General features: G+C 38.3%; 1 protein-coding gene across 1 annotated transcript; it reads right to left on the reverse strand.

Annotated features, from left to right (window-relative positions):
* Positions 1-24983, reverse strand: CGRRF1 (cell growth regulator with ring finger domain 1). Its single transcript, XM_049767454.1, has 6 exons — positions 24843-24983; positions 12483-12622; positions 1468-1645; positions 1166-1310; positions 774-881; positions 1-534 (listed from the first exon to the last, which is right to left on the reverse strand). Exons 1-6 carry the CDS (start codon positions 24944-24946, stop codon positions 250-252), a joined length of 960 nt encoding a protein of 319 aa, XP_049623411.1. The 5' UTR covers positions 24947-24983; the 3' UTR covers positions 1-249.
* Positions 24984-26428: the final 1445 nt, after the last annotated feature.

Consider the following 26428-nt stretch of genomic DNA (forward strand, 5'->3'; position numbering starts at 1 on the left):
TTCTTCTCAAGAGTTTCATGAATTCTTTATGTAGTAACACAGATGGTATTCCAATATTAGGGATTAATTTTCATCACCCATGTACCATACAAACAAGAAGCTAAAATAGATTTTTCTCTGATAGTCAATATGGTAGATTCCATGCCATGATAAAGTCCAAAAACACACATTTCTGCATCCTCAGGAGAAATGTACTTTTCAGTTGTAATATCCTCAAAGAGTATTCGGTTTGATTCTGTCTTGTTCCTTTTAATTGTGGAGTGCAAATGACTCCTGAACAAACTGCCTACACATTGGGCACTGCTGGAAGTACTTCACACAACCATCACACAAGCATGTGTGTCTACATGGCAAAAGCACCCAGTTCACAGGTCCATTCTGGCAGACCACACAGTCCTTGCTATTCCCCTCTGGAGGCTCCACTTCACTTTCAGACAGTCCAGCCCTTTCCAACAAATTTTGTTCTGTGCTCATTTCTTCTGAAGAGGAACTGCTGGCAGGAGTGGAATAATTATTTGCAGACATGAAGAGTTGCTGAAAAGCAAAGAAACCAATTTCAACTGAATAATAAATAGTAATCATTCTTTAAATCTTTAATTTAATTCTCTAAGTTATAAGAGGAGTTCAAAATGTATCAGTGAGTTTTATCCCAATAAATCAACTGAGCGACTATCACTAACTGGAAAATAGCAGACTCCCTTTATTAATCATAAACATATTCTCGAAGTAATGCAAACAGGGGACAGAAATGAGACTACATGATTAAGACTCACCTTAAGATCATAAAATTGACCTTGAGCAAGGAGCAAATATTGGTACAATATTCTGCAGGGAAGTTTACAAGTCTTATCGGGAATATGAATCACTGACACCATGGAAACCTAAGATTAAAAAGTGAACACCATATTAGTTCACAGAAATGCTTGTCAAGTAAATATTATAAATATATATAACCTAAAAATGCGGGGCCAGAGTGGTGGCGCAAGCAGTAAGGCATCTGCCTTGCCCACTCTAGCCTAGGATGGACCGTGTTTCGATCCCCCAACATCCTATATGGTTCCCCAAGTCAGGAGTGACTTCTGAGCGCATAGCCAGGAGTAACCCCTGAGCATCACCAGGTGTGGCCCAAAAACTAAAAACAATAACAATGAAGAAAAAGACTTACAATATCATAAATTTCTCGATTATCCTCATCAGAGGTCAACAGAGCAACCAATGGATAACGTGATCTGGGCACTGTCCCAAAGTCTTCAATGTTTGTATCTTTGGGTAGCTGGCAATAAATTTCTTCTTTGCTGTCCTTCTTAATACTTTTTTTTTGAAAATGTAAAGGTAAATTCCCACTAGAAAAATTATGGTAACATGCCAAAGGTGATCCATAATAATTGATCAAAATGTTATCTTATTTATGAAGTCTAAGTGTTCAAAATGTTCATATGCTAATGGATATGTCAGATCAAAGGATACAAATACTGCTCTTGGTAGAGATATTCACTATACAGAGCATCTTCTAATGCCTGGGGAGTGCTTATTCGAAAGCAGTGAGCATGCTTCTGGAAAGCTTCATTTAATTTTTGAATACTGCAGCCCCAGTAGCCCGTCAGGAGGCAATTTTCAAGGCAGTCTATTGTCAAAGTTATGCCAGCTGTAGAAAACAAGAAAACTCCTTAATGTAACTATGTACAGAAAATAGCAAAGGATTCTTTTTGGATGCTGGCTATGATAACACAGTGGTTAAAAGGGTCTATAAATGAAAGATCATCCTTGTAAGACAAAGTAAAATCAACACCTCAAAGTCTACACAATTCTGAATTATGATTCATAAACTTTTCTTATTAACTACACATGTAAGCTCATAAATAGTCCATTTATTTTGTGTTGTGTGACTTCAATATTTTTTCCCACACAGGTTTTTTGTTTTGTTTTGTTTTGTTTTTTTAATTCTGGTGTTTGGATCAATGGTTGAAAACTGCTATGGATAGGTGCCAGTTCATAGATGAAAGAAGAAGGAAACCATATTCTACCTGTTTAGTTTATAGCTAAGATTTTCAACTACTGACTCACACAAACTGGTGCCAAAATGCAGGTATAAAAAGATTGAAAACTATAGGCTAGAGAGAGAAAGTATAGTGGGTAGGGTATTTGCTTGCCTTACATGTGATCAAACTAGGTTCAATTCCCCACACCCTGAGCCTCATTAGGAGTGATCCCTGAGTACAGAGGAATAATCCCTGAGCACCCTCAGATATAGACCCAACACAAAACAAAAGTAAACCAAGTACATATGATCCTAACTACAATAGTGAAGCTGTCTCTAAAAGTAGATATCCAAAACCCCTGAGGGTCACAAAATGCTCGAGGGAATAGAAAACATTAGAAAAATAACTGAATTTTTGCTCAAGACCCGCTAGATGATACTTCATGTGGAGAACCCTCTTACAGTGCTCATTACCATATTGCTTAGTATTCTAGACTTGAAAATTATGATTGTTTTAAGAATGCTCTATGCACAATCTAAACCAGGAAGTCTTTCTTCAGTAAATTTTACTCTCAGCAATGATGATTTGCGTAGAAAATGGAAAACTTTTACATCTGACTTGCTGGCTTCATATTTTTAAGCATTCTGACTATTCCACCTGGGTCAGTTTTTCAACTTCAAACTATGGATTAATCCTCAGTGTCTGCTATATGTGTGGATGAGTGAATGTGTTGGCCACTTCTATATCTGTCTAGTGTCCGTCTGTAATTACTAATGTCTATTTGTATATAGTCCTTTCCTGTTATATATAACCCTTCTCCAAACCCCCTGCTTACCACTAACAAAACTTTTTCTATTCCTTCACTCTCACCCCCCATCTATTATTTCTCCCTTTTTAATCCTTATTACCCTCAGTTCTTAACTCCTCAGGAGCCAGAATGTTTTCTCACCCCAACTTGCTATCAACCAGCTCCCAAAGCAAAAAGACAGATTCACAGCTCACCTTGCCTCAGCTGCCACCTCTGCTGCTGCTTATTTGCTCTTGGCAGTCCCTTTCCTCCCATCTCCCCTGTCTACCTGACTCAGCTTTTGAGAAACCCCAGCTTGAGGATATTTCCTGATCCATGACTGCAGGAAGTCGTTTTTCAGACACCACAAGATCATGTCCCAGGCTTAAACTGTGCTCCCCACCCAAGACTATTTCAAAAGACTTAAAGGGGATATGTATATTTTCTTCATATATTTCTTTAGATGTATGTCCTTAATAGGTATAATTCTTATTGTCTGTTTCTTTATGTAGTGGTAGTTTTCCCTATTCCTTTTTTTGGATCTGTTTAGTAGGAAATTCTGATAAGTTTCTCTTAGGTTCTGAGTTCATGTTAGAACCAAGTTATAAGGATTATTTAACTTGTTATTTTTACCCCCATATGCACCAGTAGTATCATATGGCATTGTTCCTTTTTGCGTAGGCACATTAAAATGGGAAAATCTTTCATGTGGAAACAAGTTCTTATCTAACAGGGATAGGAACTCATATATTTTAAATTGCAGTGGGAACTTTCACCTGAGTATTTGTCAAAGTGACTTGGCTTAGGCTTCAACCCTCGAATCTTGGATCCCATCTATGAAACCTGCATGGTTTTCTCCACCAGCACCAGGAATCAGACTTCTACTGGGGAAGGCCCCAATGCTGCCCTGGCACAGACTTGTTCCAGAGTGGGATCATATGACATCTCAACAACTTAGAAACAGCAACAATTTGCTTTTAGGGTAAGGTTTCCTGTACCACCACCTAATGGTGAAATAAAAAAAGAACACGCTCCATGATACCCTGACATTGGACATAGGATCTGTGCAAAACCCAGATCTCTAATTACAGAAACCTGACTGCAACAACTGTGATTGAGAAGAATTTTTACTGGAATTGCAAAGGAAAACTTTGGGGTTAGGCAACTTAGTATGCCCAGAGCCTGTAGTTGGTCTTATGGCAGGATGCTTCATGAGTAGGGTCTTGGTTTTTAGGCCTAATGTTTTCCTTTCCACTTTCTCCAACTTTTGTTGTGCCTATGCAAAAAAGAAAAAGAAAAGAAAAGGGAAGGAAGGAAGGAAGGAAGGAAGGAAGGAAGGAAGGAAGGAAGGAAGGAAGGAAGGAAGGAAGGAAGGAAGGAAGGAAGGAAGGAAGGAAGGAAGGAAGGAAGGAAGGAAGGAAGGAAGGAAAACCTGCCACACACACACACCCTTTTTTTGTTTGCTTGTTTTCTCTTTTTTCTTTTTTTTTTTTTTTTTTTTTGGTTTTTGGGCCACACCCGGTAACGCTCAGGGGTTACTCCTGGCTATGTGCTCAGAAGTTGCTCCTGGCTTGGGGGACCATATGGGACACCGGGGGATCGAACCGCGGTCCGTCCAAGGCTAGCGCAAGTAAGGCAGGCACCTTACCTTTAGCGCCACCGCCCGGCCCTGCTTTCTCTTTTTTCTTAATTTTTTCTTTTTATCTTTTTTTTTTTTTTGGTTTTTGGGCCACACCCGGCAGTGCTCAGGGGTTACTCCTGGCTGTCTGCTCAGAAATAGCTCCTGGCAGGCACGGGGGACCATACGGGACACCGGGATTTGAACCAACCACCTTTGGTCCTGGATCGGCTGCTTGCAAGGCAAACACCACTGTGCTATCTCTCCGGGCCCTCTTTTTATCTTTTAAATAGGGACTCCTGCCTTTTTCATAGAACCTTAGGACATGGATTACTTTGGTTTTTTCCTACATATTTCTGTATTTTTTTTCTATAAAACTAAGAAGAAAGGAAAAAAGAAAGGATTAGGCCAGGCGCCAAGTGGTCTCAGAGGCATTGGTGGGGAAAATATAAGAACAGAACTAAATATCCAAGCCAAAGTCAACTACAATAAAATCAAGAAATCCAAACTTAACAATCTAAACTTAAATGGGCCTGTTATATTGGCAGGACTTGGGGGCAGAGGGTCATAACAAAGGATGCACTCTGTGATCACTGGTGTAGGGAAGTCAAAACTGGTGGTGGGAATGGCCCTGATTCACTGTATATCTGAAATTTAACTCTGAAGGACTTTATAGATCACAATGGTTTCAATAAAATAAAATTTAAAGAAACAGAAAAATAATCAAAATTTACTAACAGCAATTTACACTATTGTTCACAATATTGTCCACCATGCAATATGCCATATATTCTGAGGAAATAGGTGGAAGTACAAAACAATTTAACAGCCAGCCATTAATAGCCTTTATTGTTTTAACAGCCTTATTTATATGTTAAAAATTAAATTTTGAGTAAATTATATCAAGTGGATGGATAATTTGAATAAATTACATAAACTGTAAATGGACATACAAATAATATACTTTGCTTATTCATTTAGCATACATAGACTTAATACAGATCATCTATGATTTTTCCCCCAGATGACATCTGTAGTGACATTAAGTTCAAGAGAGCCATATCTACTCTCTCAGACTGTTGCAGTGAAAATACAATAAATAGAATACCAGCAGACTAAAAGGAACATTCCCAGTTAGAGTTTCCTGCTCTATAGACTTGCTCTCTCAACCCATAGGTTGAGAAAACTACACAGACTGCTTTAGCAAAGTCATATCTGCCACTTTCCTTCTCAGTGTTCAATAGCATATACAGAATTGAGAGAGATGGAATAGCAGTGACATAAGGTAATTTTAATTAGCAATAAAGGCCTAGATAATTGGAGCAGAATTTTATTTCAAGTTTTTATACAATTCTAATCATTAGGTATTAACCTAAGAATGCAAAATTCAATTAACTATTTTAATGAGCTATTAAATAGCTGAAGAAAACTACCCATTAACATATATTTGAAATATGTATCAAAAAATCAAATACTTTTTTCTCTATGTCACTGTTGAATTAGTCTATGCAAGGTAAGGAAATTGTTGATAGGTAAGGTGAAAACAGGGAAAAAACACTTTTTAAGTGGAAAAAGAAAAAAAGGAGCCTGAAAAATGATTATTAATATTACTGAATTTCTCACAAAAATGAGAAAAATGTTAAAAGATATATACTAGTAGCAAATATTTTAAAAAATGTCATTACCTACCCAAAGTCCATCATCAAAGGATTATAAGAATAAAATGTAGAATCTACCATTGTATTATATATTATATATATATATATATTATAGAGCTCTTAAAAAATTGAGTGTGTCAAAATATCTGATGCACTATATCTTTAGAATATACTTTTAAATGGGGAGGAAGCAAGATGAAGAACAGTTTATAATATGCTGTTTTTCATCTCAGGGGAAAAGACATCTAATTTTTTATATCTATATGTCTATGCTAAACAAATGAAAGGGTAGATCTATAAACTCAACTTATATAACAAAACTATCTACTTTTAAAAAAGAATCACAGTTTCAGTAATTCCTAATTGTGTAAAGAACTCTAGACATTATGTACTAATTAAAATGGGGGAAAGTATCAGAGAATACTGACGACAGGAAATTAAACAGACTCTCAAATGACTATTTCAAGTTCACTGCTATACACATGGCCAACGTGGGTTCATATGGTCCCCTGAGCTCCATCAGGAGTGATCCTTGAGCACAGAGCCAGTAGTAAGTCCTGAATACAATTGAGTGTGAACGAAAAACAAAAGTTCAATGTGCCCATCTATAAACAATTTTATTTTACCCTCTTCTTTTGCAAAGAGAGTTCCCATTTTTACATTTTCATTATCTTCAAAAACTCTGTGCATACACAATGCCATCTTCAACCAATATATTAACAGAACTAAAATGTAGGCACCAGCCAAAAAACTCAGAATTCAAGTGAAGTAAGGAACATGGCTGTGATTTCCCGCAATCTGCCCAGCATTGCCAGCTATCACAGTCAAATAAAGAAGTGTAAGAGATGGAACCGGAGAGATAGCATGGAGGTAAGGGTGTTTGCCTTTCATGCAGAAGGTCGGTGGTTTGAATCCCGGCATCCCATATGGTCCCCTGTGCCTGCCAGGAGCGATTTCTGAGCATAGAGCCAGGAGTAACCCCTGAGCGCTGCCGGGCGTGACCAAAAACCAAAAAAAAAGAAGAAGTGTAAGAGATAACCTTACAAAACACTGAGAGGGGGGGAAAACTAGTCAAAATCCTAAGTTACTAATATAGGAAAAACAATTGGGAAGAAAAGGCCCAAACCTCTCTGAAGAAAGAATACCCGTGAAAGAACTCCTACACTAGGAAATCGATAGGCTAGATAATGACAGTGGAGTTTTCTTTGTTTAGAGTCCACACAAGAGGTACTCAGGTATTACTCCTTGCTCTGTACTCTCTACTCCTGGCTGAACCTTGAGAACTATATGGGGTACTGAGTATCAAACTTTATTGGGTCTTGTGCAACTTAAGTGCCCTTCCTGCTGTCCTATGGTTCTGGCCCCGAGAGTGGACGGGTTTTTTTTTTTGGTGGGGGGGGGGGGGAGGTCCACCCGGCAGTGCGCAGGTGTTACTGGGTTACTACTAGCTCTGTGCTCAGAAATCGCTCCTGGGAGGCTCAGGGGACCATATGGGATGCTGGGATTCAAACCGCGGGCCTTATTGCTGCTCTAACTATAGGAACCAAAACTCATACATTTCTCTAAAATTCTGTATGTCACTTTTCCTACTCCTACTGAGGTTAGTTTCTCACAAGAGAGTTATTTTTTTCTGTGTTTGTTTTTATGGGAAAGAAAAATAATTTCAAAAAACAAAATTTAATTAAATGAAAAGGAAGCTATTTACAAAAGGACAGTCAGTTCCTGAACCAAATTAACTCAACTCAACTATTAGGCTTAGCACTTTCAATTTCATTATGGCTTATCTCTTGGGAACATATGACCATCACAAATTCAAATATGATATACTATTATATAACAAGAAAAAAGGCAGTTGGAAAGAGGACTCAATCACTAAGATTAAAACTGATTTTTGCTCTTTTGCTGTTGTTGTTGTTGTTGTTGTTGTTGTTGTTGTTGTTGTTTTTGGACCATACCCAGAAGGACTCAGGGGTTACTCCTAGCTCTGCCCTGAGAAATTGCTCCTGACAGGCTCGGGACACCATATGGGGACACCAGCATGGGGATCGAACCCAGGTCGGCCATGTGTAAAGCAAAGGCCCTACTCACTGTGTTATAGCTCTAGCCCCTATTTTCAAATAAATTTGGCCTTCAGATGTTCCCTTTCTCTCCCCTATGTGCCCAGTATATAACAGTGTAAAAGACTGTATTGTTCAATGATATATGTCACATGAAATCAATTTTTAAGAATGTCCCAATCATTGTTTAAAATATTAATTCAATGTCCCACCATTTCACCATCCCAACTTTAACAAGTGAATATTTTTCTGAGTTAAATTCCTACCTTTTTTTCATTTTCAAAAATGAATTTTGAAATTTTGAAATAACAAACTTTATTCTGCATTCAATTCCTATCTTTGTCATTATCAAAATCTTTCTCATTTTTCTCCCTGGAGAAGGAAGGAAATGAATGATAGGCATTTTTATTTGCCTTAGGAATTATATTGTTGATTGGCATCTAAGAGTATTGAAGATAGCTGAGAGAAATTCTACTTACAGTAATCTGTAATGAGTCATTCTTTAGGAGTTGGGTTGAGGTTTGGTTATCCCACAGTTCTCAGAAGGGAAAGGGATATCCAATAGCCCCTATCTGGGAAGGATAGGAAAAGCTGGTCCGTATTAAATCCCCGCAATGAGTAATCCACACAGATATGGAGTATGTTATAGCAGGCAAGAAAATTTACACTGCAAGCTGTTCACCCACAAGCCAGTCGCTCTACCACGTGGAACCACAAGCCTAGATGGCAGCTCTCTCCCAAGCTCTCCTGCCTTTCATTTATTGAGATCCAAGCAAAGCCCCTCCCCAGGGGAAGGGGGGAAAAGCCTGATGAAAGGCAATGGAAAAACAAGACCAACAGAAAATAATTAAGAGACAAATGGGAATTATTTCAAAGGCCTCAATTTACCTCATAGTAATCTTTTCATTTGTTTCTAGTATTTACAGAGTGGCCTTACCATTGCATGTGAGTGCTCTACCACTGAATACAAAGCACACCCCCACTTCCTGACACTTTCTAGCATAGAAGCAGACAATATCTGTTTATTCACAATGCATCTATTTGACTTTTTCTGAATTTTCAAAATTGTATTAATTACTTCACAGAGGAAAAACAGGGCTCAGATAGTACTTGGGGCCTCACACATGAAAAATATTCTATTTACCACAAAGCCAACCCCTAGCTCTTTATGTCCTATCTTAAAAACTGGTCTTCCCAAGTGAAGCATGTCAGAATGAACACCTAAGCTACTGTTTGGAGGACAAAAAAACACCCTTTTTCTCACCAATTAACATGGTAAAAGTTTTTCCAACCAAGAGAGGATAAGTTATTTTTTACTTTTCTTCTGTGAAACAAGATGTACTTAAGTTCTATAATACCAGGGGCTGGAGAGATAGCATAGGAATTGTGTTGAATCCTACATACAGCTGACCCAGGTACAAATCCCTGGCACCACATAAGGACTCCCAAACACACAGCTAAAGGTCACTCCTGAGTACAGTGAGAGAGGAGAGGGAGAAGGTGAGGGAGAAGCCCTAAGCACCACATGGTGCAGAAAGAAGAAAAAAATTTTGTTAATACCTTTGACCAGATGCACCGATTTTTGACAAGTGATTCTAGAAGTTAGAAATAGGAAGATGACTTAAACAAGAACAGCCACAGGGGCTCGGAGAGATAGCACAGCAGCATTTGCCTTGTAAGCAGCCGATCCAGGACCAAAGGTGGTTGGTTCGAATCCCGGTGTCCCATATGGTCCCCCGTGCCTGCCAGGAGCTATTTCTGAGCAGACAGCCAGGAGTTACCCCTGAGCACCGCTGGGTGTGACCCAAAAAAAAAAACAAAAAACAAACAAACAAACAAACAAAAAGAACAGCCACAGAAGCAAAGTGTTGTTAGGAGGGAAAGCTAATCAACTCTGGAGAGGCATGAACTCAGGATTGAAAAGTATCCTTGAGGGGACAGAGTGATAAATAATAGTACAATAGGTAGGGAACTTCCCTTGCATGCAGTCCACCTGGTTCTAATCTCTGGCAATGCACATGGTCCCCAAGCACCACCAGGAGTAATTCATGAGTGTAGACCAGGAGTAACTCCCAAACACTGCTGGGTATGTCTCCCAACTCCCAAAAAAGAGAAAGACAGAAAAGTATCTACTGAAGTTTCTGATAGCTGAAGGTAGGAAGTGGAATAAAAAAAAAAAGTGGAATAGAAAAAAAGTGGAATAAAAAGTGACTTTGGGGCTGGAGAGATAACATGGAGGTAGGGTGTTTGCTTTGCATGCAGAAGGACGGTGGTTTGAATCCTGTCATCCCATATGGTCTCCCGAGCCTGCCTGGAGTGATTTCTGAGCCAGGAATAACCCCTGAACGCTGCCAGGTATGACCCAAAAACCAAAAAAAAAAAGTGACCTTGGAGGAAAAGATCAGTGGAGAACACAGGCATGAATAAGTTGGTTCCACTTAAGGAGTAAGAAACAGCCTAGGAGAAGGCAAATACAATCTGCTTTTTAAAAGCCAAACTATGCAACAAAAAAGAGAATCTAGTAAAATAAAAAAAAAAAAGTTGGGAAGTTTTAGAACCCAGAAAGTTTAGCTAACAGAAATGTTTCCTTTGGGCATATATTTTCCCTTACCATGTTTCTTTATATCCCGCATATGAGAGATTATTCTGTATCTGTCTCTCTCCCTCTAAGTAACTTTATTCAGCATGATTTCATCTTTTCTTACAGCTGCGTAGTATCCCATTGTGTACCTATATCATAAATGCTTTATTCAGTCATCTTTTCTTGGATACTTGGGCTGTTTCCAGTCTTATTTATTGTGAATAGTGCTACAATAAATATATGATGCATAAAGGAAACAGAATTTGAGAAATCTTTTCCAGTTAGAAGCTCACCATAGGGGAAAGTGGGGATGTAGATTGGGATAGGAGTGGGTACACTGGGATGTAGTGCTAGAATTTTCAAGTATAAAACCTTACAAATAACATTTTTGTAAGCCACATTGCTTAAAAAAAAACTTTTAATATTAGAAATGTGACAAGTGTAAAAAATCCTCTTTACTGATGACAGTTGACTCTAAAATATTGCCTACCAAATCTCTGCTTAACTCTTAAAAAATCATTTCAAAGCCCATAAACCCAAACCTGAATTCATTCCTTGGCTCTATTTCTCAAAGTAACAGGAGTATCTGTGGAGAACCCAAGGAAAGACCCCAGTCTTCTTTGTTTGGGTTTTTTGTTTTTGCTTTTTCGGTTTTTGGGGGCCACACTTGGCAGCAGCTTTCAGGGGTTACTCCTGGCTCTGTACTTAGAAATCGCTCTGGCAGGCTCAGGGACCATATAGAATGCCAGGAATTGAACCCAGGTCCGTCCTAGGTCAACTACATGCAAGGCAAATGCCCTGCCATTGTGTTATCTCTCTGGCCCCCAGACCCCAGTCTTCTTGATACAGCTCTTCTCTAGTTCATCAAACTACTTTGGTTTATTTTTGGGGAGTTGTTTGTTTGTTTGTTTTGGGGCCATACCTGGCCATGTTCAGGAGTTACTTCTGGCTCAGCACTCAGAATTACTCCTGGCAGTGTTCAGGATTGAACATATGGGATGCCAGAAATGGAACTCAGATTGGCCACATGTAAAGTGAGTATCCTAGTTATACTATCTCTCCAGTCCCTGTTAGTCTGTTTTATCTCCTTGCTTTGGTTCTTGCTTCAATCTAGTTAAAATCGTTTCTAATCCTAAGAGGTCAATTAACTACTTACCATTCAAAAATCATTTTTATTTAAAAGAAAGGGGGTTCATGGAAGATGGAATATAAGAGAAATAAGAGAGGGACTCATGACATTCTTTTATAAGACTTTCTTAAACAATGCTTCCTCACCTTAGCACATTTAGCTATTTTTTTCCCCTTCACTTTGTTGAGTTTTTAAGAAAGGCTTGCAGATCATTTATTTTTCCAAGTACAGAAACAAACAACTACCATCCATTATTGCCCTCTACAAAATGAGTATTTTAGGCCAATATTATTTATGCCCAAGTAACAAAATTTCCATTAAGAGATGGTTGTTTGTCATAAGAGTAGCAAAATTACATCAACTATGCTTATGCTACATTATCCTGACACTGTTCACTGCACTAAAAACCAGCAATAATTAGACACTGTACAACAATGTCTTCCTATTAATGCCTAGGACACTTTAATCTTTTCATACAGATACCCCTATTACTCACTGATAAGAGCAAGGTTTGTGAATTGTTAGTCTTTGTATGTATGGAACATAACTCTTGTAACAAAATAAACATTCAATAAAAAAAATTTCTTTACAGTAGAAAAGAAAATTAAAGGGCTAAGAATATATACAAGAATGGCTACAAAGGAAGAGAAATCTTTGGAAAATCGCCACCAACTTGTAATTGAAGCTGAAGATGGGTTAGTGATCTCTAAACCAAAAGGATTCGTGACTTGTCTCATTTGCTTTTTGAAAATTCTTGCATTGAACTGTGTTTCTTCGGAATTTCTGAGAAGTACTGGAACATCCCAACCAAACCTAAAAAAAAAGATAAAAATAAAATAAAACTATTTTAACAGATGGGGCAACTTATGTCATATGCAAAGTACACTGTTATGCTTTATTATTGCATCAGGAAGACTTATTCAATTTATATTGTATTGAAAAATCAACCTCGTATCTAAAAAAGATTAGAAATCCTGTAGAACTTCAATTATTATTTAATTGGCTGAATACTCTTGAAAAGACAGCTATTGCTAATATTATTGTTAATATTGTTAATAGCAAATGTTTATTGAGTATAGATAGTTATTGAGAGATGTCTATAGTGAGAAAAATGCTTATTGAGTCTACAAACTATATCATATTTATGTAATATGAAATAACGTTTAGGTGGTCAAAATAAAAATTATATCAAAAAAAGAAATAACGTTTAGGGGCCAGAGTGATAGCACAGCGATAAGGTGTTTGCCTTGAATACAGCTGACTTGGGTCAATCCCCAGCATCATATACAGTCCCCTGAACATGCCTGGAGTAATTTCTGAGTCAGAGCAAGGAATCATCCCTGAGTGCTGCTGGGTGTGGCTCAAAGATAAACAAACAAAAAATTTAAATACAAAACAGAGCCCTTCTTTTACTTGACATATTTTCTATTTTCCAATGCAATTGCTAATAAGATGAAAAAGCATCTAATTTTACATAATTTAAATAAAATCATACAAATGAATGCACATTATTTTATGTGGGGCTGTTTTTACATGGCATACTTCTCTCTAAACACACAGTAGTAAATTGTTAAGGAAAATATAGAAATCAAAGAAACCCATGGAAAAGAGTAAATTGTTATATTTAACCAAAGAACAATAGCACTCAGCAATAGAAAAGGAGAAATTGTTGCTATAATTCCATCTATAAATCTCTAAAATAGCATGCTGTACAAAGAAAGTCCTTCATTATAGAGAACATGCTATATGTTTCTATAATGGGAAACTAGAGAAAAGGATAAACTAATCTATAGAAGAAATTCAGAAAATGGTTGTTTCTGGGAATATAGAAGTATGGATTGACTAGAAAGAAACATAAAGAAAGTCTGGGAACAATATTCTCTATCTTTTAGAAATTTAAATTTATGGATAAAATGCTTGATAACACATAAAATTTAGGGACAGGGAAGATAGCAGAAAGATTAAGGTACTTCCTTTGAAAGCAGAAGACCAGGGTTTGATTCCAGATATCACATAAGGTGATCCCAATCTCCACCAGGAGTGATCCCAGAGCACAGAGCCAGGAATAAGTCCTGAGCCCCACTGAGTGCCTTCCTCTAGGAAAGATTTTGGGGCCACACCCAGCAGTGCTCTAGACTTATTGTCTCTGTGCTCTGGTGTCATTCCTGTGGAGTTTGGAGAATTATGTGTGGTGCTGAAATTAAACCCAGGTAGTTAAATGCAAAGCAAGCGCGCTTCCTGCTGTACTCTCTTCAGCCCCTATGTCATGTTTTAATGGATTCTGAGTATGGCAACAGGCAGTGGCAAATAAGTCCTCACCTAGTATTAGGGGACCTTACAGATATGTCCACTCAAGACATAAGACTAGAATTAGGTTTACAAACTGAAAACTGGAATGAAATAAGTAAATATAGGGGCCGGGCGGTGGCGCTGGAGGTAAGGTGCCTGCACTAGCCTAGGACGGACCACGGTTCGATCCCCCGGCGTCCCATATGGTCCCCCAAGAAGCCAGGAGCAACTTCTGAGCGCATAGCCAGGAGTAACCCCTGAGCATCACAGGGTGTGGCCCAAAAACAAAAAAAAAAAAAAAAAAAAAGAAAAAAAAAAGAAATAAGTAAATATAAAAATGGACCAGAGCTATCATTTATGAGCAGGTTGTTGACCATGTTTGGTAGGGTGTGGTTCAGAGTTCTTGGTCTCTAGCTGGATATATATAGAATAGATAAATATCAAGTGTGAGAACAGAAGAAAAAATACTTTCACTAAAATTTATATTTAGAGGTTGGTTTCTAGGACAAATTCAGCAATGCTCAGGGCTCGCTCCTAGTTCTGTACTTTGGAATCACTCCTGGAAGTGCTCAGGGGACCATGTATATGGTGCTGGGGTTAAATCAAGACCAGCATGTGCAAGGCAAGTGCCTTAACTCCTAAATAAAACCCTCTAGTCATAAAATTTAGATTTTATTTTGATCACATTCAACAATGCTCGGGAATCACATCTGGCAGTGCTTGGAGCACAGCACACCATATATGATGTTGGAGTCAAGCTGAAGTGCCATTGCTATCACAAGGCAAAAAACCTTAACCTTAGAACTAATTCTCCTGGCCTAAAATTTATATTCTTAAGAGAAAATCTTAGAACATATGAATTAAACTAATATCAAGAGAAAGTCAATAAAATTACCAAATAGAGCAAACTTTCACTCAGATGACTAGTTTTATTGAACCATTAGTTAAGTTCCTCTTTTAAAAGCTGAAAATTAAGCCTCTGACAGATCAAATTATTGCCAAGAAAGTTAATTGTATTTCAAAACAAAGCTCAAAAATATTCAGGATCCAATCAAGTAAAATGTACAAAATTAGGCATCCAATTTAAAAAATTCACAGGTGGCACATATGTTTCCTGGGTGTGTGGTACCTAAGTACAGGTCAGGTTGTCTGCATCTCTCCACTCTTGAGATGGGAACCTTCCTACTTTAATTCTGTGGCTATCTCCAGCTCTGGAGAACCTTTGCTTTTCCATGGGCATGTTACTCACTCCTTTTCCTATTCTCTCCCTTCCCATCCTCAGTACTCCAAATAAAACTTGTTTTTATTTAAAACAAAAAATTCACAGGCATGCAAAACAAAACAAAACAAAATAAAAAAACATAACTCAACAATGAGAAGAAAAACTAACCAAAAGAAGTAACAGAGCAATGATACAGACACTACAATTAGAGGGTAAAGGTATAAAAAAAATAACTTCTAACTATAATTTATATTTTCAAGAGGGTAAGCACATTGAGCACATTTTACAGACATGGAAGACAGAAAAAATACCCACATCTATTTCTTGAGATAAAGCATTCAGTGGATGGGATTAATAAGAGATAACATTATAAAACAAAAGCTGTAACATCTGAAGACAAAGTTTTGAAAATATGAAGAGAAAACAAAGAAAATTAAAAAGGGGGAGAAAGCCTGAAAAACAAATACAAAACCCAACTGTGTGGCTCAGAACAACTTCAAGCAACCTTATAAACAAATAACTAAAATCTGCAGAGAAAGGCTAATGTCACTCAGGAATACAAACTAAAATTCTTTTCTTTTTCGTTTTTTTTTTTTTTTTTGGTTTTTGGGCCACACCCGGCGGTGCTCAGGGGTTACTCCTGGAACAGATGCTTGCAAGGCAAACGCTGTTGTGCTATTTCTCCGGGCCCACAAACTAAAATTTTTAATAAAATTATAGTAAATGAAACTCCAACTATAAGTGAAACGGTAACTACATAGTGAGTTAAATAACAAAGTTTATCTCAGGAATGCAAAGTAAGTCTAACACAATGTTAAATATTTGATGTAATCAACCATATTAACAGACTAAAAGAGAAAAACTTTGACCATTTCAATACATATAGTAAAAGCATTGGCTAAAATCCAGTATTCATTCCTATTTAAACAAAAAAACATAGGGCCTATAAGTACAGTAGTACAATAAATACAAGAGGTAAGATTGCCTTGCATGTAGCTGCCCCTGTTTCAAACCCTAGCAACATATATGGGCCCTGTGCCCCACCAGGAATGATCACTGGGCACAGTCAGGAGTAAGTTCAGTTCTGGGTATGTCCTCCCCCTGCTAAATATATCATCAGCAGTGTAAGAATAAAATAGAATTCAGACAAGAATCAAAAGAAATGACTAGAAATTAAAATATGACCAGAAAAATTTAAGTGTGCAGTTAACATGAGAATGAAGACTACTTTCTTCTTAAAATCAGAAAACAAGATGTTTTATATGTTTCCTAAAGCAATTCATTCAACCTCCATACAATTCTTTCCCTACTTGTAAATGTTTCTAACGGGGCTTGGAACTATATAGTACAAGTAAGAATAAAGCTATGACTGGGTATATTTTGGAGTTGGCAGAAGGGCAAAAGAGAAAAAGAAAATAGAGGCTCTTCTTTAATTCTCAATTGCAAGTGCTCTCACAACTTCCAAGTGCACTAATAGAGCTAATACCCTAATCCCTTTCAGAGGAGTGGACACAAAAAATTCCTAAGAGAAAAAGCTTGCTTCTTCCTTCCTTATTCTCCCTTCATTCCCAGAGTAAACAAACAAACAAACAAACAAAAATTCAAGGAAAAGAAAAACACTACTCTCGGCATAACCTTTATATTTCCTAGCCCATTCTTCATTTTTTGTGGGGGAGGGCACAGCTGGCAGTGCTCAAAAATTACATTACTCTGGGGGGCGAGAGTGATAACACAGCGGTAGTGCCTTTGTCTTGCACGCAGCCAACCCAGAACAGGTCTGGGTTCAATCCCCATGTGGTCCCCAGAGCCTGCCAGGGAAGATTTCTGAGTGCAGAGCCAGGAGTAACCCCTGAGCACCACCAGGTGTGGTCCAAAAACAAAAACAAAAACAAACAAACAAAAAAAGAATGACTCTGGTCACTGCTGGGGGATATGTGCTCCCAAACCCAACTAACTAGGGCTGGTCAAGTACAAAGCAAGTTCTTAACTCTACTATTTCTCCATTATTTATTATTTCAGTGATCCTTTCCTCTCCTATCCTTTGGGATTTTAACAGTCATCAGCTTTATTCCATAACATTAATGCTTTTCTTTATTGCCTTATCTAAATTATGTCCTAACACTATGACATTTCTGAATTATAATCTCAGAAATTTTTGCAGTCTCTTACACTTAAAAAAATTAGGCAAGCATGATCAAAGCAGTCTTAAGTTAAGGGTCCTTTTATGACTTTGCTGGTTCAAGTCCCAGACATTTTCATCATTTCATTGGGAAAAGGGTAAGAAGTAGAATTCAGGTGTAACAGAGTGACAACAGTGGTTAGACATCATGGTCTAACCATACTCCTTGTCCCAAACTTTATCTTAATGTCATTTAAGATCATGTGACTGTTTTGGGGACAGCTGAAACACTAAGACTCTATGATGAGTTCAAGCCTACATTTACATTACATCTACCAACCTGACTAAATTCACAACTCAACAAATAACTTCTGTCTATAATGTTTTACTCAGCAGAATATGCAATATGCAGAAGTGATTTGTAGTCAGGTTAAACACTGGAGACTACCTGAACAGCAATTTAATGCCAACAAAAGTTTCTGTGGATAAGTAAATCTAGTGTTGTGTCCCTGGATTTCACACTTACAGTCAGCATTTCCCCAAAGTTTTCATAAAATTTTGAATGAAGATACAGATAATTGGGCTCAGGGCTAGCTTAACGGTGCAGTGTTTGCCTTGCAAATGAGTGTTCAATCCCCAGCACAAATATACAAAAGATAGTGATGCTTTCTGTACTAGATCATGCCTAATCTGACTTTAGATGGATTATTGAAACAAAACAGTAAAACAGAAAACTGAATTCCATTCTTATTTTTGACATTCTAATCATTTGAACAATTATTAATATAGCACGCCAATTAAGTAAATGTCTCAACATTTATTTCTCTAGACTTTTTATTCCTATGCTATTTCAATTTTATACTAAGTTCTCTTGATTCCTTTTGAGTTTCCCATTTATAATTTATTATTCCTATCCATTATGCTTAACATTTCTAGCATAACAATAACCTGTGGATTTCCAATACTAAGTTTTTCCATATTGCCTATCCAGGCCTGCATATACATCTCAGCACCTTATTAGTAGCAAATCAGTAGAACTAACTTCCCTCTCTGTGTGTGTGTCTAGAGTCTCAGTGTACTCAGGAGTACAGCTTACTTTGAGGCTAAAGTCTCCACTCAGAAGTAAACACTTTCTATCATCCCTTCTGCTTTGAGTTCTACTGCCAATTAAAAAACAGACACATTGTGAAGTAGGGGACCTTGTCTCCCATGTACTCTGCCAAAGCAGCTCTTTAACAGCTAAATGAATACTGAGACTAGATTGGGATATAAAAACCTTTTGTGGGGAGAGGGCTGGTAGAAGAACATTGTCTATTTTATGTGAGAATTACTGAACTAAGGATAAGATTTTGAAACAATATCTAAATATCTAAAATTCTATGCCATATATTCTCAGAAAGTTAGAATAAAAGATCCTGAGGTCCTAAAAAGGTCTGAGATATCATTTCTAACCATGATGTGCCCTCTTTTAGACTGTTCCAAGAAATTTCTTGCCAGTTCTAAGTGTCATCATGTTTCTATAAACTTTCTTTGAACACATAAACAAAAATCATAGTCTTCTCCTAAGAAGGAAATCTGTAACCTCTACCCTACATCAGCAATGACATCACACAGAATCTACTGTATCTGACCAGTGAGAGGTGAAATAGTCATGGTCTGGGCAGGAACAGAATGAGCGAAGAAACCACATCAGTAAGTTAAAAATAAAGAATGTGAAATAAAGAATTATAAATAAGTACAAGAGGACTGAAAAGGCAAGAAGGGCAGCTGGGGAATCTGAGAGTAACAATTACTATTTCTGGGGCTGGGAAGCAAAGGGAAACATGGGTATGATTATGATTTAGAAACTTGGAGAAGAGACCCTGAGAGTTTGCCACCCAGCTTTGTGAAGGGTTCTAGTCAGTTGGCTGGTATTGTTATCTCTGAAGAAGTGTGGTAAGCCAGGTTCTAGGAATTAGGACAGATCATAAATGAAAATAAATTGATACTCAGGCCAACTATCATGGCTCAGGCAGTGCTGCAGGGATGAATACCAGGAAAAGAAAGCCAACTGTTCAACAAATTCTCTTCCTCCTCTAGCCTTCCAACCTCTTTCTAGCATCCCCTAATGGCAGATACTAAAAGAGAGCAAAGTAGCACAAGATAAAGCTTTGGCTGGGAACAAACCAAGTTGCCAGCTCAGAATCATAATTGTTGTTGTTTTTAAACTATTCTTTTATTTATGATGGCTTTGTGATTTACAACATTATTTATGTTATTCCTATGTACATAACTTCAACCATGTCCCTCACCAGTGCACCCACCTCCATCCTCCATGGAATGCCACTCACTCCCTTTCAACATCCTCCCCACAATACTCAGTTGTGTGAATCAGTTCTCTTACTGTGTTACTTTGGGCCCTTTGTTGCTATCACTGTGTATCTTTTTAGCTACCACATATATGAGAGATCATTCTGTATCAATCTCTTTCCTTCTGAATGACTTAAAAAGTGTTTATATTATATTATATATACATATATATACACATAGTAGGGAAAAGACAATAACTCTTGCGAAAAAGCTAGAGAAAGGTGTATAGTTTGGCCTTGACATAGTACTTTCAAGATGCAGAATCCTTCTGAAGGTAAGAGTTCCAGGTTTATGGATTTAGAAACAGTGAAAGGCTATAAGTCTTCATTGGTGTGCCTCAGATCAGGATTCAAACTCCAAACCTGGAGTGTTTCCTTCTTTGCAATACTAAGCAAAGCATGTCTATATTATTTAGTTCCAGGAATGTTGTAATCCATTAACTACTACTCTGCATTGCCTCCCACTACTCATTAAGGAACTAATGCCCACCTTGATTCCTGTGGAGGTACTGCCACAACAGAAGTTCTAGCTAACAGTAGTATCTCCATCATCACACTACCCAAGAAATGGCAGGGGTCAGAGATCTTTGTGGATACCTCTTTTCTCAGTAATATATTTATCAGCTTTTGTAAAATGTGTGCCATCTGTCTTTGTTTTGTTTTGGGATCATACTCAGAGGTGCTCAGGGATTACTTCTGGCTCTGTGGTCAGGGTCATTCCTGGCAGTGCTAGGGGGACCATATGTTATGCCAGGGATTGAAACTAAGCCAGCTGGTGCAAGGCAAATGCCCTACTTGCTGTTCTATCACTTTGGCCCCAATGTCAACTATGTCTTGTTGGAAGATGGGAATGGATATGTAGGGATTGGACACGATAAATACATCCCATGGGCAAGAGAGAGAGTACCGTGGTACCTTACATATGGCCAACACCAGTTTTGTCTCCAGTACCACATATATTCCTTTGACACAGAACCCAGAGGAAGTCCTAAGTGACATCAGTTATCACACAAAACCCAAATAAAGAAAAAAATAAATCTAGTCTAACATTCCTGTCTACTTATGGTAGTCTTCTGGTTCCTTTCTCAAGAAAATTCTGCCATGCCATTCTTATTATATATAGGCCATCTCCGAGTGTAAGTCCCTGTTAACCAAGCAGAAATCTTTATATACAGAATCTGAAAATACATCCAACTCAATAAATCTATTCTCTTGCAACAAATAGCAGAGGAGTACAGTTAGGACAAAGATGTGACTATTATGACAATTAAAAATGATCACTCTAGACAAGAATTGGGTGCTGAAAGGAGATATAGTGATAGACATAATACTCTTTAAGTAACAATATTTTACAATATAGTGTCTAAAAGGGGAAAACTAAAGGGAGGGAGAAAGAGAGAGAGGAAGAGAGAGAGCAAAAGAGAGAAGGAGAGAGAGAGAAAGCAAAAGAGAGAGGGGGAGAGAGAAAGAGAGAGAGAAATAAAATGCCTGCCCCAAAGACAGGACGGAGAAGGGTAGGGAAAACCGAACATGGAGGAAACTGCATGGTGAAGGATGTTATATACTTTGTATGACTTTAACTCAATCATGAGCAACTTTGTATTTGTGGGGAAAAACTGTATTATTAACAACCTTGTAACCCCTATGTTTAAATATAGTAATTAAAAAATTAAATTGGAAAAATTAAGTCTGATCTGATTTAGTGTTACATTCTATTGCCTTAGCCTAAGATGCTTAAAATTATTCATTATACATATTCTCCAGAGTTCCCAAGGGCAAAAATTAACAAAATTTTGCAACTCCTTTAAAGGTGAGGATATTTTCAAATAGTCAGATTGTTGCCCCTCTTCTATGAGTGAAATGAGACCTCCTGGAAAATAATAAAAAAAAAAGTAAGTTTTAGGAATATGTACCCTTTACAAACAACTGTCCTAAGGTTATTACATGATCTTCTAAGCAACTGAAGCCTAGTTTTCTCAGACATAGTAAATAAACTGCTGTCACCAATGAAAGAAGTTTAAAGTGACCCAATGTCTCAAGATTCTCAACTTTATCCAAAACTAATCAGAGGCTCCCATTTAAGTTTCAGAGCTCCAATCCTTTAATTGGTGTTCTAAATGAGTAATCAGCAAAGCTGTGTATTCTGTTATCAGCACAATTAAAATTTCAGTTTTAAGCTCTTTAGTTACATGAAATAAAGTGCTTCAGAACCATATAAACTCTAATTCTTTTTTTTTTTTTTTTTTTTGGTTTTGGTTTTTGGGTCACATCCAGCAGCACTCAAGGGTTACTCCTGGATCTATGCTCAGAAATTCTCCTAGCAGGCTCAGGGACTATATAGAATGCCAGGATTTGAACCACCGTCCTTCTGCATGCAAGACAAATGCTCTACCTCCATGCTATCTCTTCGGTCCTCTAATTCTTAATCTGAGTTTTTAAAGATATGAGCCTGTCATTTCTTTCTGATAGTATGCCAGTGAACAGAACTGACCATTCCACCCTTCTTTCAGTTCTGTAGTTATATTTGTCCTGATTGTCAAGTGATTTATGCACCCAGTTTCCTAAGATTTTTACTTTAGAAATCACTTTTATCACAATCAACCAAATTTGGCATCACAACATGAGTGGTTGTAATGCCAATACACGCGTGGACTAGTAAAATCCTATTTTTCATTGATGAGGAGCTGAAATTCTGACCCAAATACCAAATTGAAGAATTCCACCCATCCACCCTATTGTTACAAACAATTCCTCTATCATTCTCTTTAGTAATCCAAAAGACCAAAATATACCAGTAATTTCAAAAGCGAGGATTTAAATACCATCCCCTAAAATGTTATCCAAACATAGTAGAACTGAAAAAGCAAAGAATGGACACTAATATCAAAGAATTAATAACAACCTGGAAAAAACTATCACTTTCAGATATGAGTAGAAGCAAAAAATAAAAACAGCTTAGAAATTTAAAAGAAGGATCCTAATGGAGAGAGAATGCAGGTCTTAGGAAAGGGTATAGTTGGTCTATCTGTGATCTTGACTTAAGTTAAAAAAGAATAATAAATAGTGAAAAACAGTAGTTTATCTACATGGCCAAAGCTCCTCCCAGAGTACATTTGGGTTAGACAAAATCAGGATGAAAATAATTGGCATTTACATGATCTTATGTCTCCAGGCAGTGTTTAGCCAGGACTTTCAAAAGTTCTATAATTACCTGGGCTTCCACTTATGTAAAAGTCATACCTACATGAAGTGATTAGGCCAAGTTTTAAAACCTAGTAATTTAAATCAAGTTTTAAATCTGCTAATGCCAGGACTAAACCATTGTTCTCCGTAGTCTTTCAACAACTAACTACATAAGAATTTCCTGGAGCCAGAGAGGTAGTACAGAGGTTAAAGTGCTTACTTTGAATCAAGCCAACCCCAATTTGATCTCCAGCACTGCATATGGTCCCCTGAGCACTGCCAGGAGTGATCTCTGTGCACAGAGCCATAAGTAAGTGCTGAGTTCAGCCAAGTATGAATTCTAAACTAAACAACAACGAAAAAAGAAGTTGTTGATTACTTTTCATCCAGAAATACTGTTATTATCATTAATATGGCTTTTACTCACTTTCTTCTTCCCAGTCCACTGACAAACTTCCCTGTCTAAGATAGTTGAATTGTTGAGGCATTTAAAATTAAAACATAAGAATATAGTTCAATGGGCTGGAGAGATAGTACAGAAGGTAAGGTGCTTGCCTAGCACACAGCTGACTGCAGTTCTAATCCCAGCACCCTATGTGGTGCCCAAGTCTGACAGAAATGACCCCTGAGTGCAGAGCCAGGAGAAGGACCTGAAAGCACTTGTGTGCTCCCCAAACCAAATATGTATTTTTTCTTTAGTGGAAGAAAACCACATTTCACTAAGAGAATGGTATTACAGATATTAAACACTCCTAAATTAGGACTGCTTTTCTTAATTGGCCAACGCCTACCTATTTCCAATTTTAAACTTACTAAAAAATAAACAAGATTAATAAATGTGATGGGTTAAAAGTCACCAAGTATCAAGACTGATCTTAATCTTTTCCTTAACCATAAAAAAAAATTTAATTTCCTGTTCTGCTGCTGGCATGTCTCTGCCTCTGTGTCTCTGTTTCTGTTATGTTCTCTGAATACCTTCCATTCTTTGCTACATAGTTATTTACTTCACAAAATAATCAAGACTTCAAAATTCACCTTCTGTCTCTCTGCTCAGCAGATGGATTGCTTTGATTGGTTTGTTTGGCGGCTATTGTTTTTCAAATGAAGTTTAAGTAGTTTCTCTAAAACTATGTAAAACTATGGCATTTTCAAAGAGAACTACTTTGGAATCTCTGGGCTAGAAGAGTGGCTTGACATTAAGACTCCGTTTTCCTTGTCTTCCAATAGGCTAATTTCCTCTATCACTTTTTTTTCCCTCTATTACCTTTATTGTTACTTATCTCTCCAGCTCTTTCAGCTCTCAGATGATGACATTATGGTTCCATCTACTAAGTGTCACTTCCAAAGGTATGGGATATAGAAGCAGAAGGAAAGTAGAGACTTACAGTCCCAAACAGTAACCTAGTTCAAGTTCTAAGTTATGCAGAAAGGTCTGGAGTCAACAGGCCGCCTTGTTGTTTACCTTGCACGAATCTAAGAGCCCTGCCAGGCAGAAACTGATTCCGAGGGACACATAGCAGAACCCAACCTGCTGGATTAGCACTCTGCCCTAAGACAGGGCCTCAGCCTTCCAGGCAGGTTTACTTAAATTTAAAATTTTTTAAAATAATAATAATATTAATAAAGACGAGCTGGAGAATAGATCTCACTTTCGCACCACGCTCAGATCTCTATGACAGGAACTGTAATGAAGGTGCAGGGTCCTCCTTGTTATTCTCTTGGGGCCTGCAGAACCCTTTGGTACCGGCTTCCGGAGAGATCAAGGCCGCCAAGTCGCACAGATTCCTTGCTCCTCGGATGCTTGCCTTGACCCTGCTGTCTGTCCACTGTCCGCCCTCTGTCCCTTGTCACTGGCCCCCCCGGTGCACTTACCATCCCAATACCAGGCCAGTGGTCACGACGAAGCAGGTAAAGACAACAGTGATGAAGAAAAGCAGCGAGTATTCATAGAGCGTTATTAAAAACACTCCAGCCATCTAGAAGGTTCCAGGCTGAGCAAGGGGCCAGCCTTGCTCCACCTACTACCCAGCTCCAGCCCCTGCCCCAACCCTAACCCCAGCCCAGCCCAGCCCAGCCTGCTAGGCCGGTGAGAAGCCCCTACGGTGCCCCAAAGCAGACAAACTTATAAACCAGACGTCCGAACAGCCTCCCAAGTTGGGGAAATCAGCGCACCAATCAGAACGTCTCCTGTAAGGATAGCCCCACCCATCACTCCAAATCCTCCTACTATTGGCTGTGTTAAGGGGAGGGGTTCTTCTCGCACCTATGATTGGCAGCCGAGGTGCTTCTTCCTTTGGTCCGGCTTCTGGCCGCTGTCAATTTCCTGTGGCAAATTCTACCTAGAAATTGGGACCAATTCCCTCCAGTCCTTTAGGCAAGATTTTCTAAAACCAGACTAAATAGCCGTTTGGAATTCATTTCTGAGAGCCTAAATCCTTAATCCATAATCGAATTGGATTTTATGTAGAGGAAAATTAGCATTTTTTGTTTCAAAGATCCTGAGCGTTTTGTGGAAATAAAGTCAGACGTCCTCCTGCATAACCTTTTCTTCTTCCTCTATATCGCTCATATTAAATTAAAGGCGCTTGAATTTTGAATATTTTGCATTAATTTTCATTATATATGTGTACATATATCTACATACATATATATTTTCTTTAAAGAAAGTGCATCACATAGTTGGCTGTAATACACTCATTTTTAGTTAAGTGAGGGCAAAGTTATTATTTAAAAAATAATAGGAGCCGGAGCGATAGCACAGCGGTAGGGCGCGGCCGATCTAGGATGGACCGCGGTTCCATCACCCGGCCGTCCCATATGGTCTCCCAAGCCAGGAGTGATTTCTGAGTGTAGAGACAGGAGTAACCCCTGAACGCTGCCGGGTGTGAGCCAAAAACCAAAAAAGAAGGGAAGGGAAGGGAAGGGGAGGGGAGGGGAGGGGAGGGGAGGGGAGGGGAGGGGAAGGGAGGGGAAGGGAAGGGGAGGGAAGGGGAGGGGAGGGGAGGGGAAGGGATGGGGAGGGGAGGGGAGGGGAGGGGAGGGGAGGGGAGGGGAGGGGAGGGGAGGGGAGGGGAAAGGAAAGGAAAGTATTTTTCTCCATAATGTCTTGGGACTGGCAAGATAGTACAGGGGTCCTTACTTACCTGCCTTACTTACTTTACTTGCCTTGCATGTGACTGACTGAGGTTCACTTACCTGCAATCCTATGTTTCCAGAATCCTACTAGATATGGCTTCCAACAAAACAAGTATTGGGGGTCAAAATACAGCAGATAAGGCCATTGCCTTGCATGAGGCTGACCTTGGTTTCATTCATAAGGCAACCCTGGGGTTTGATTTGAGTACTGCTGAGTGTGCAGCACCACCACCAAAAATATCCAGCAGATATGTCAACTTACGCTCTCAACATTTCATTCATAGTTTTGAAGTCATTTCATTTACTTGAAATTTTTGTCAAAC

The sequence above is a fragment of the Suncus etruscus genome, chromosome 2, assembly GCF_024139225.1.
Source record: "Suncus etruscus isolate mSunEtr1 chromosome 2, mSunEtr1.pri.cur, whole genome shotgun sequence".
NCBI classification, from domain to species: Eukaryota; Metazoa; Chordata; class Mammalia; order Eulipotyphla; family Soricidae; genus Suncus; species Suncus etruscus.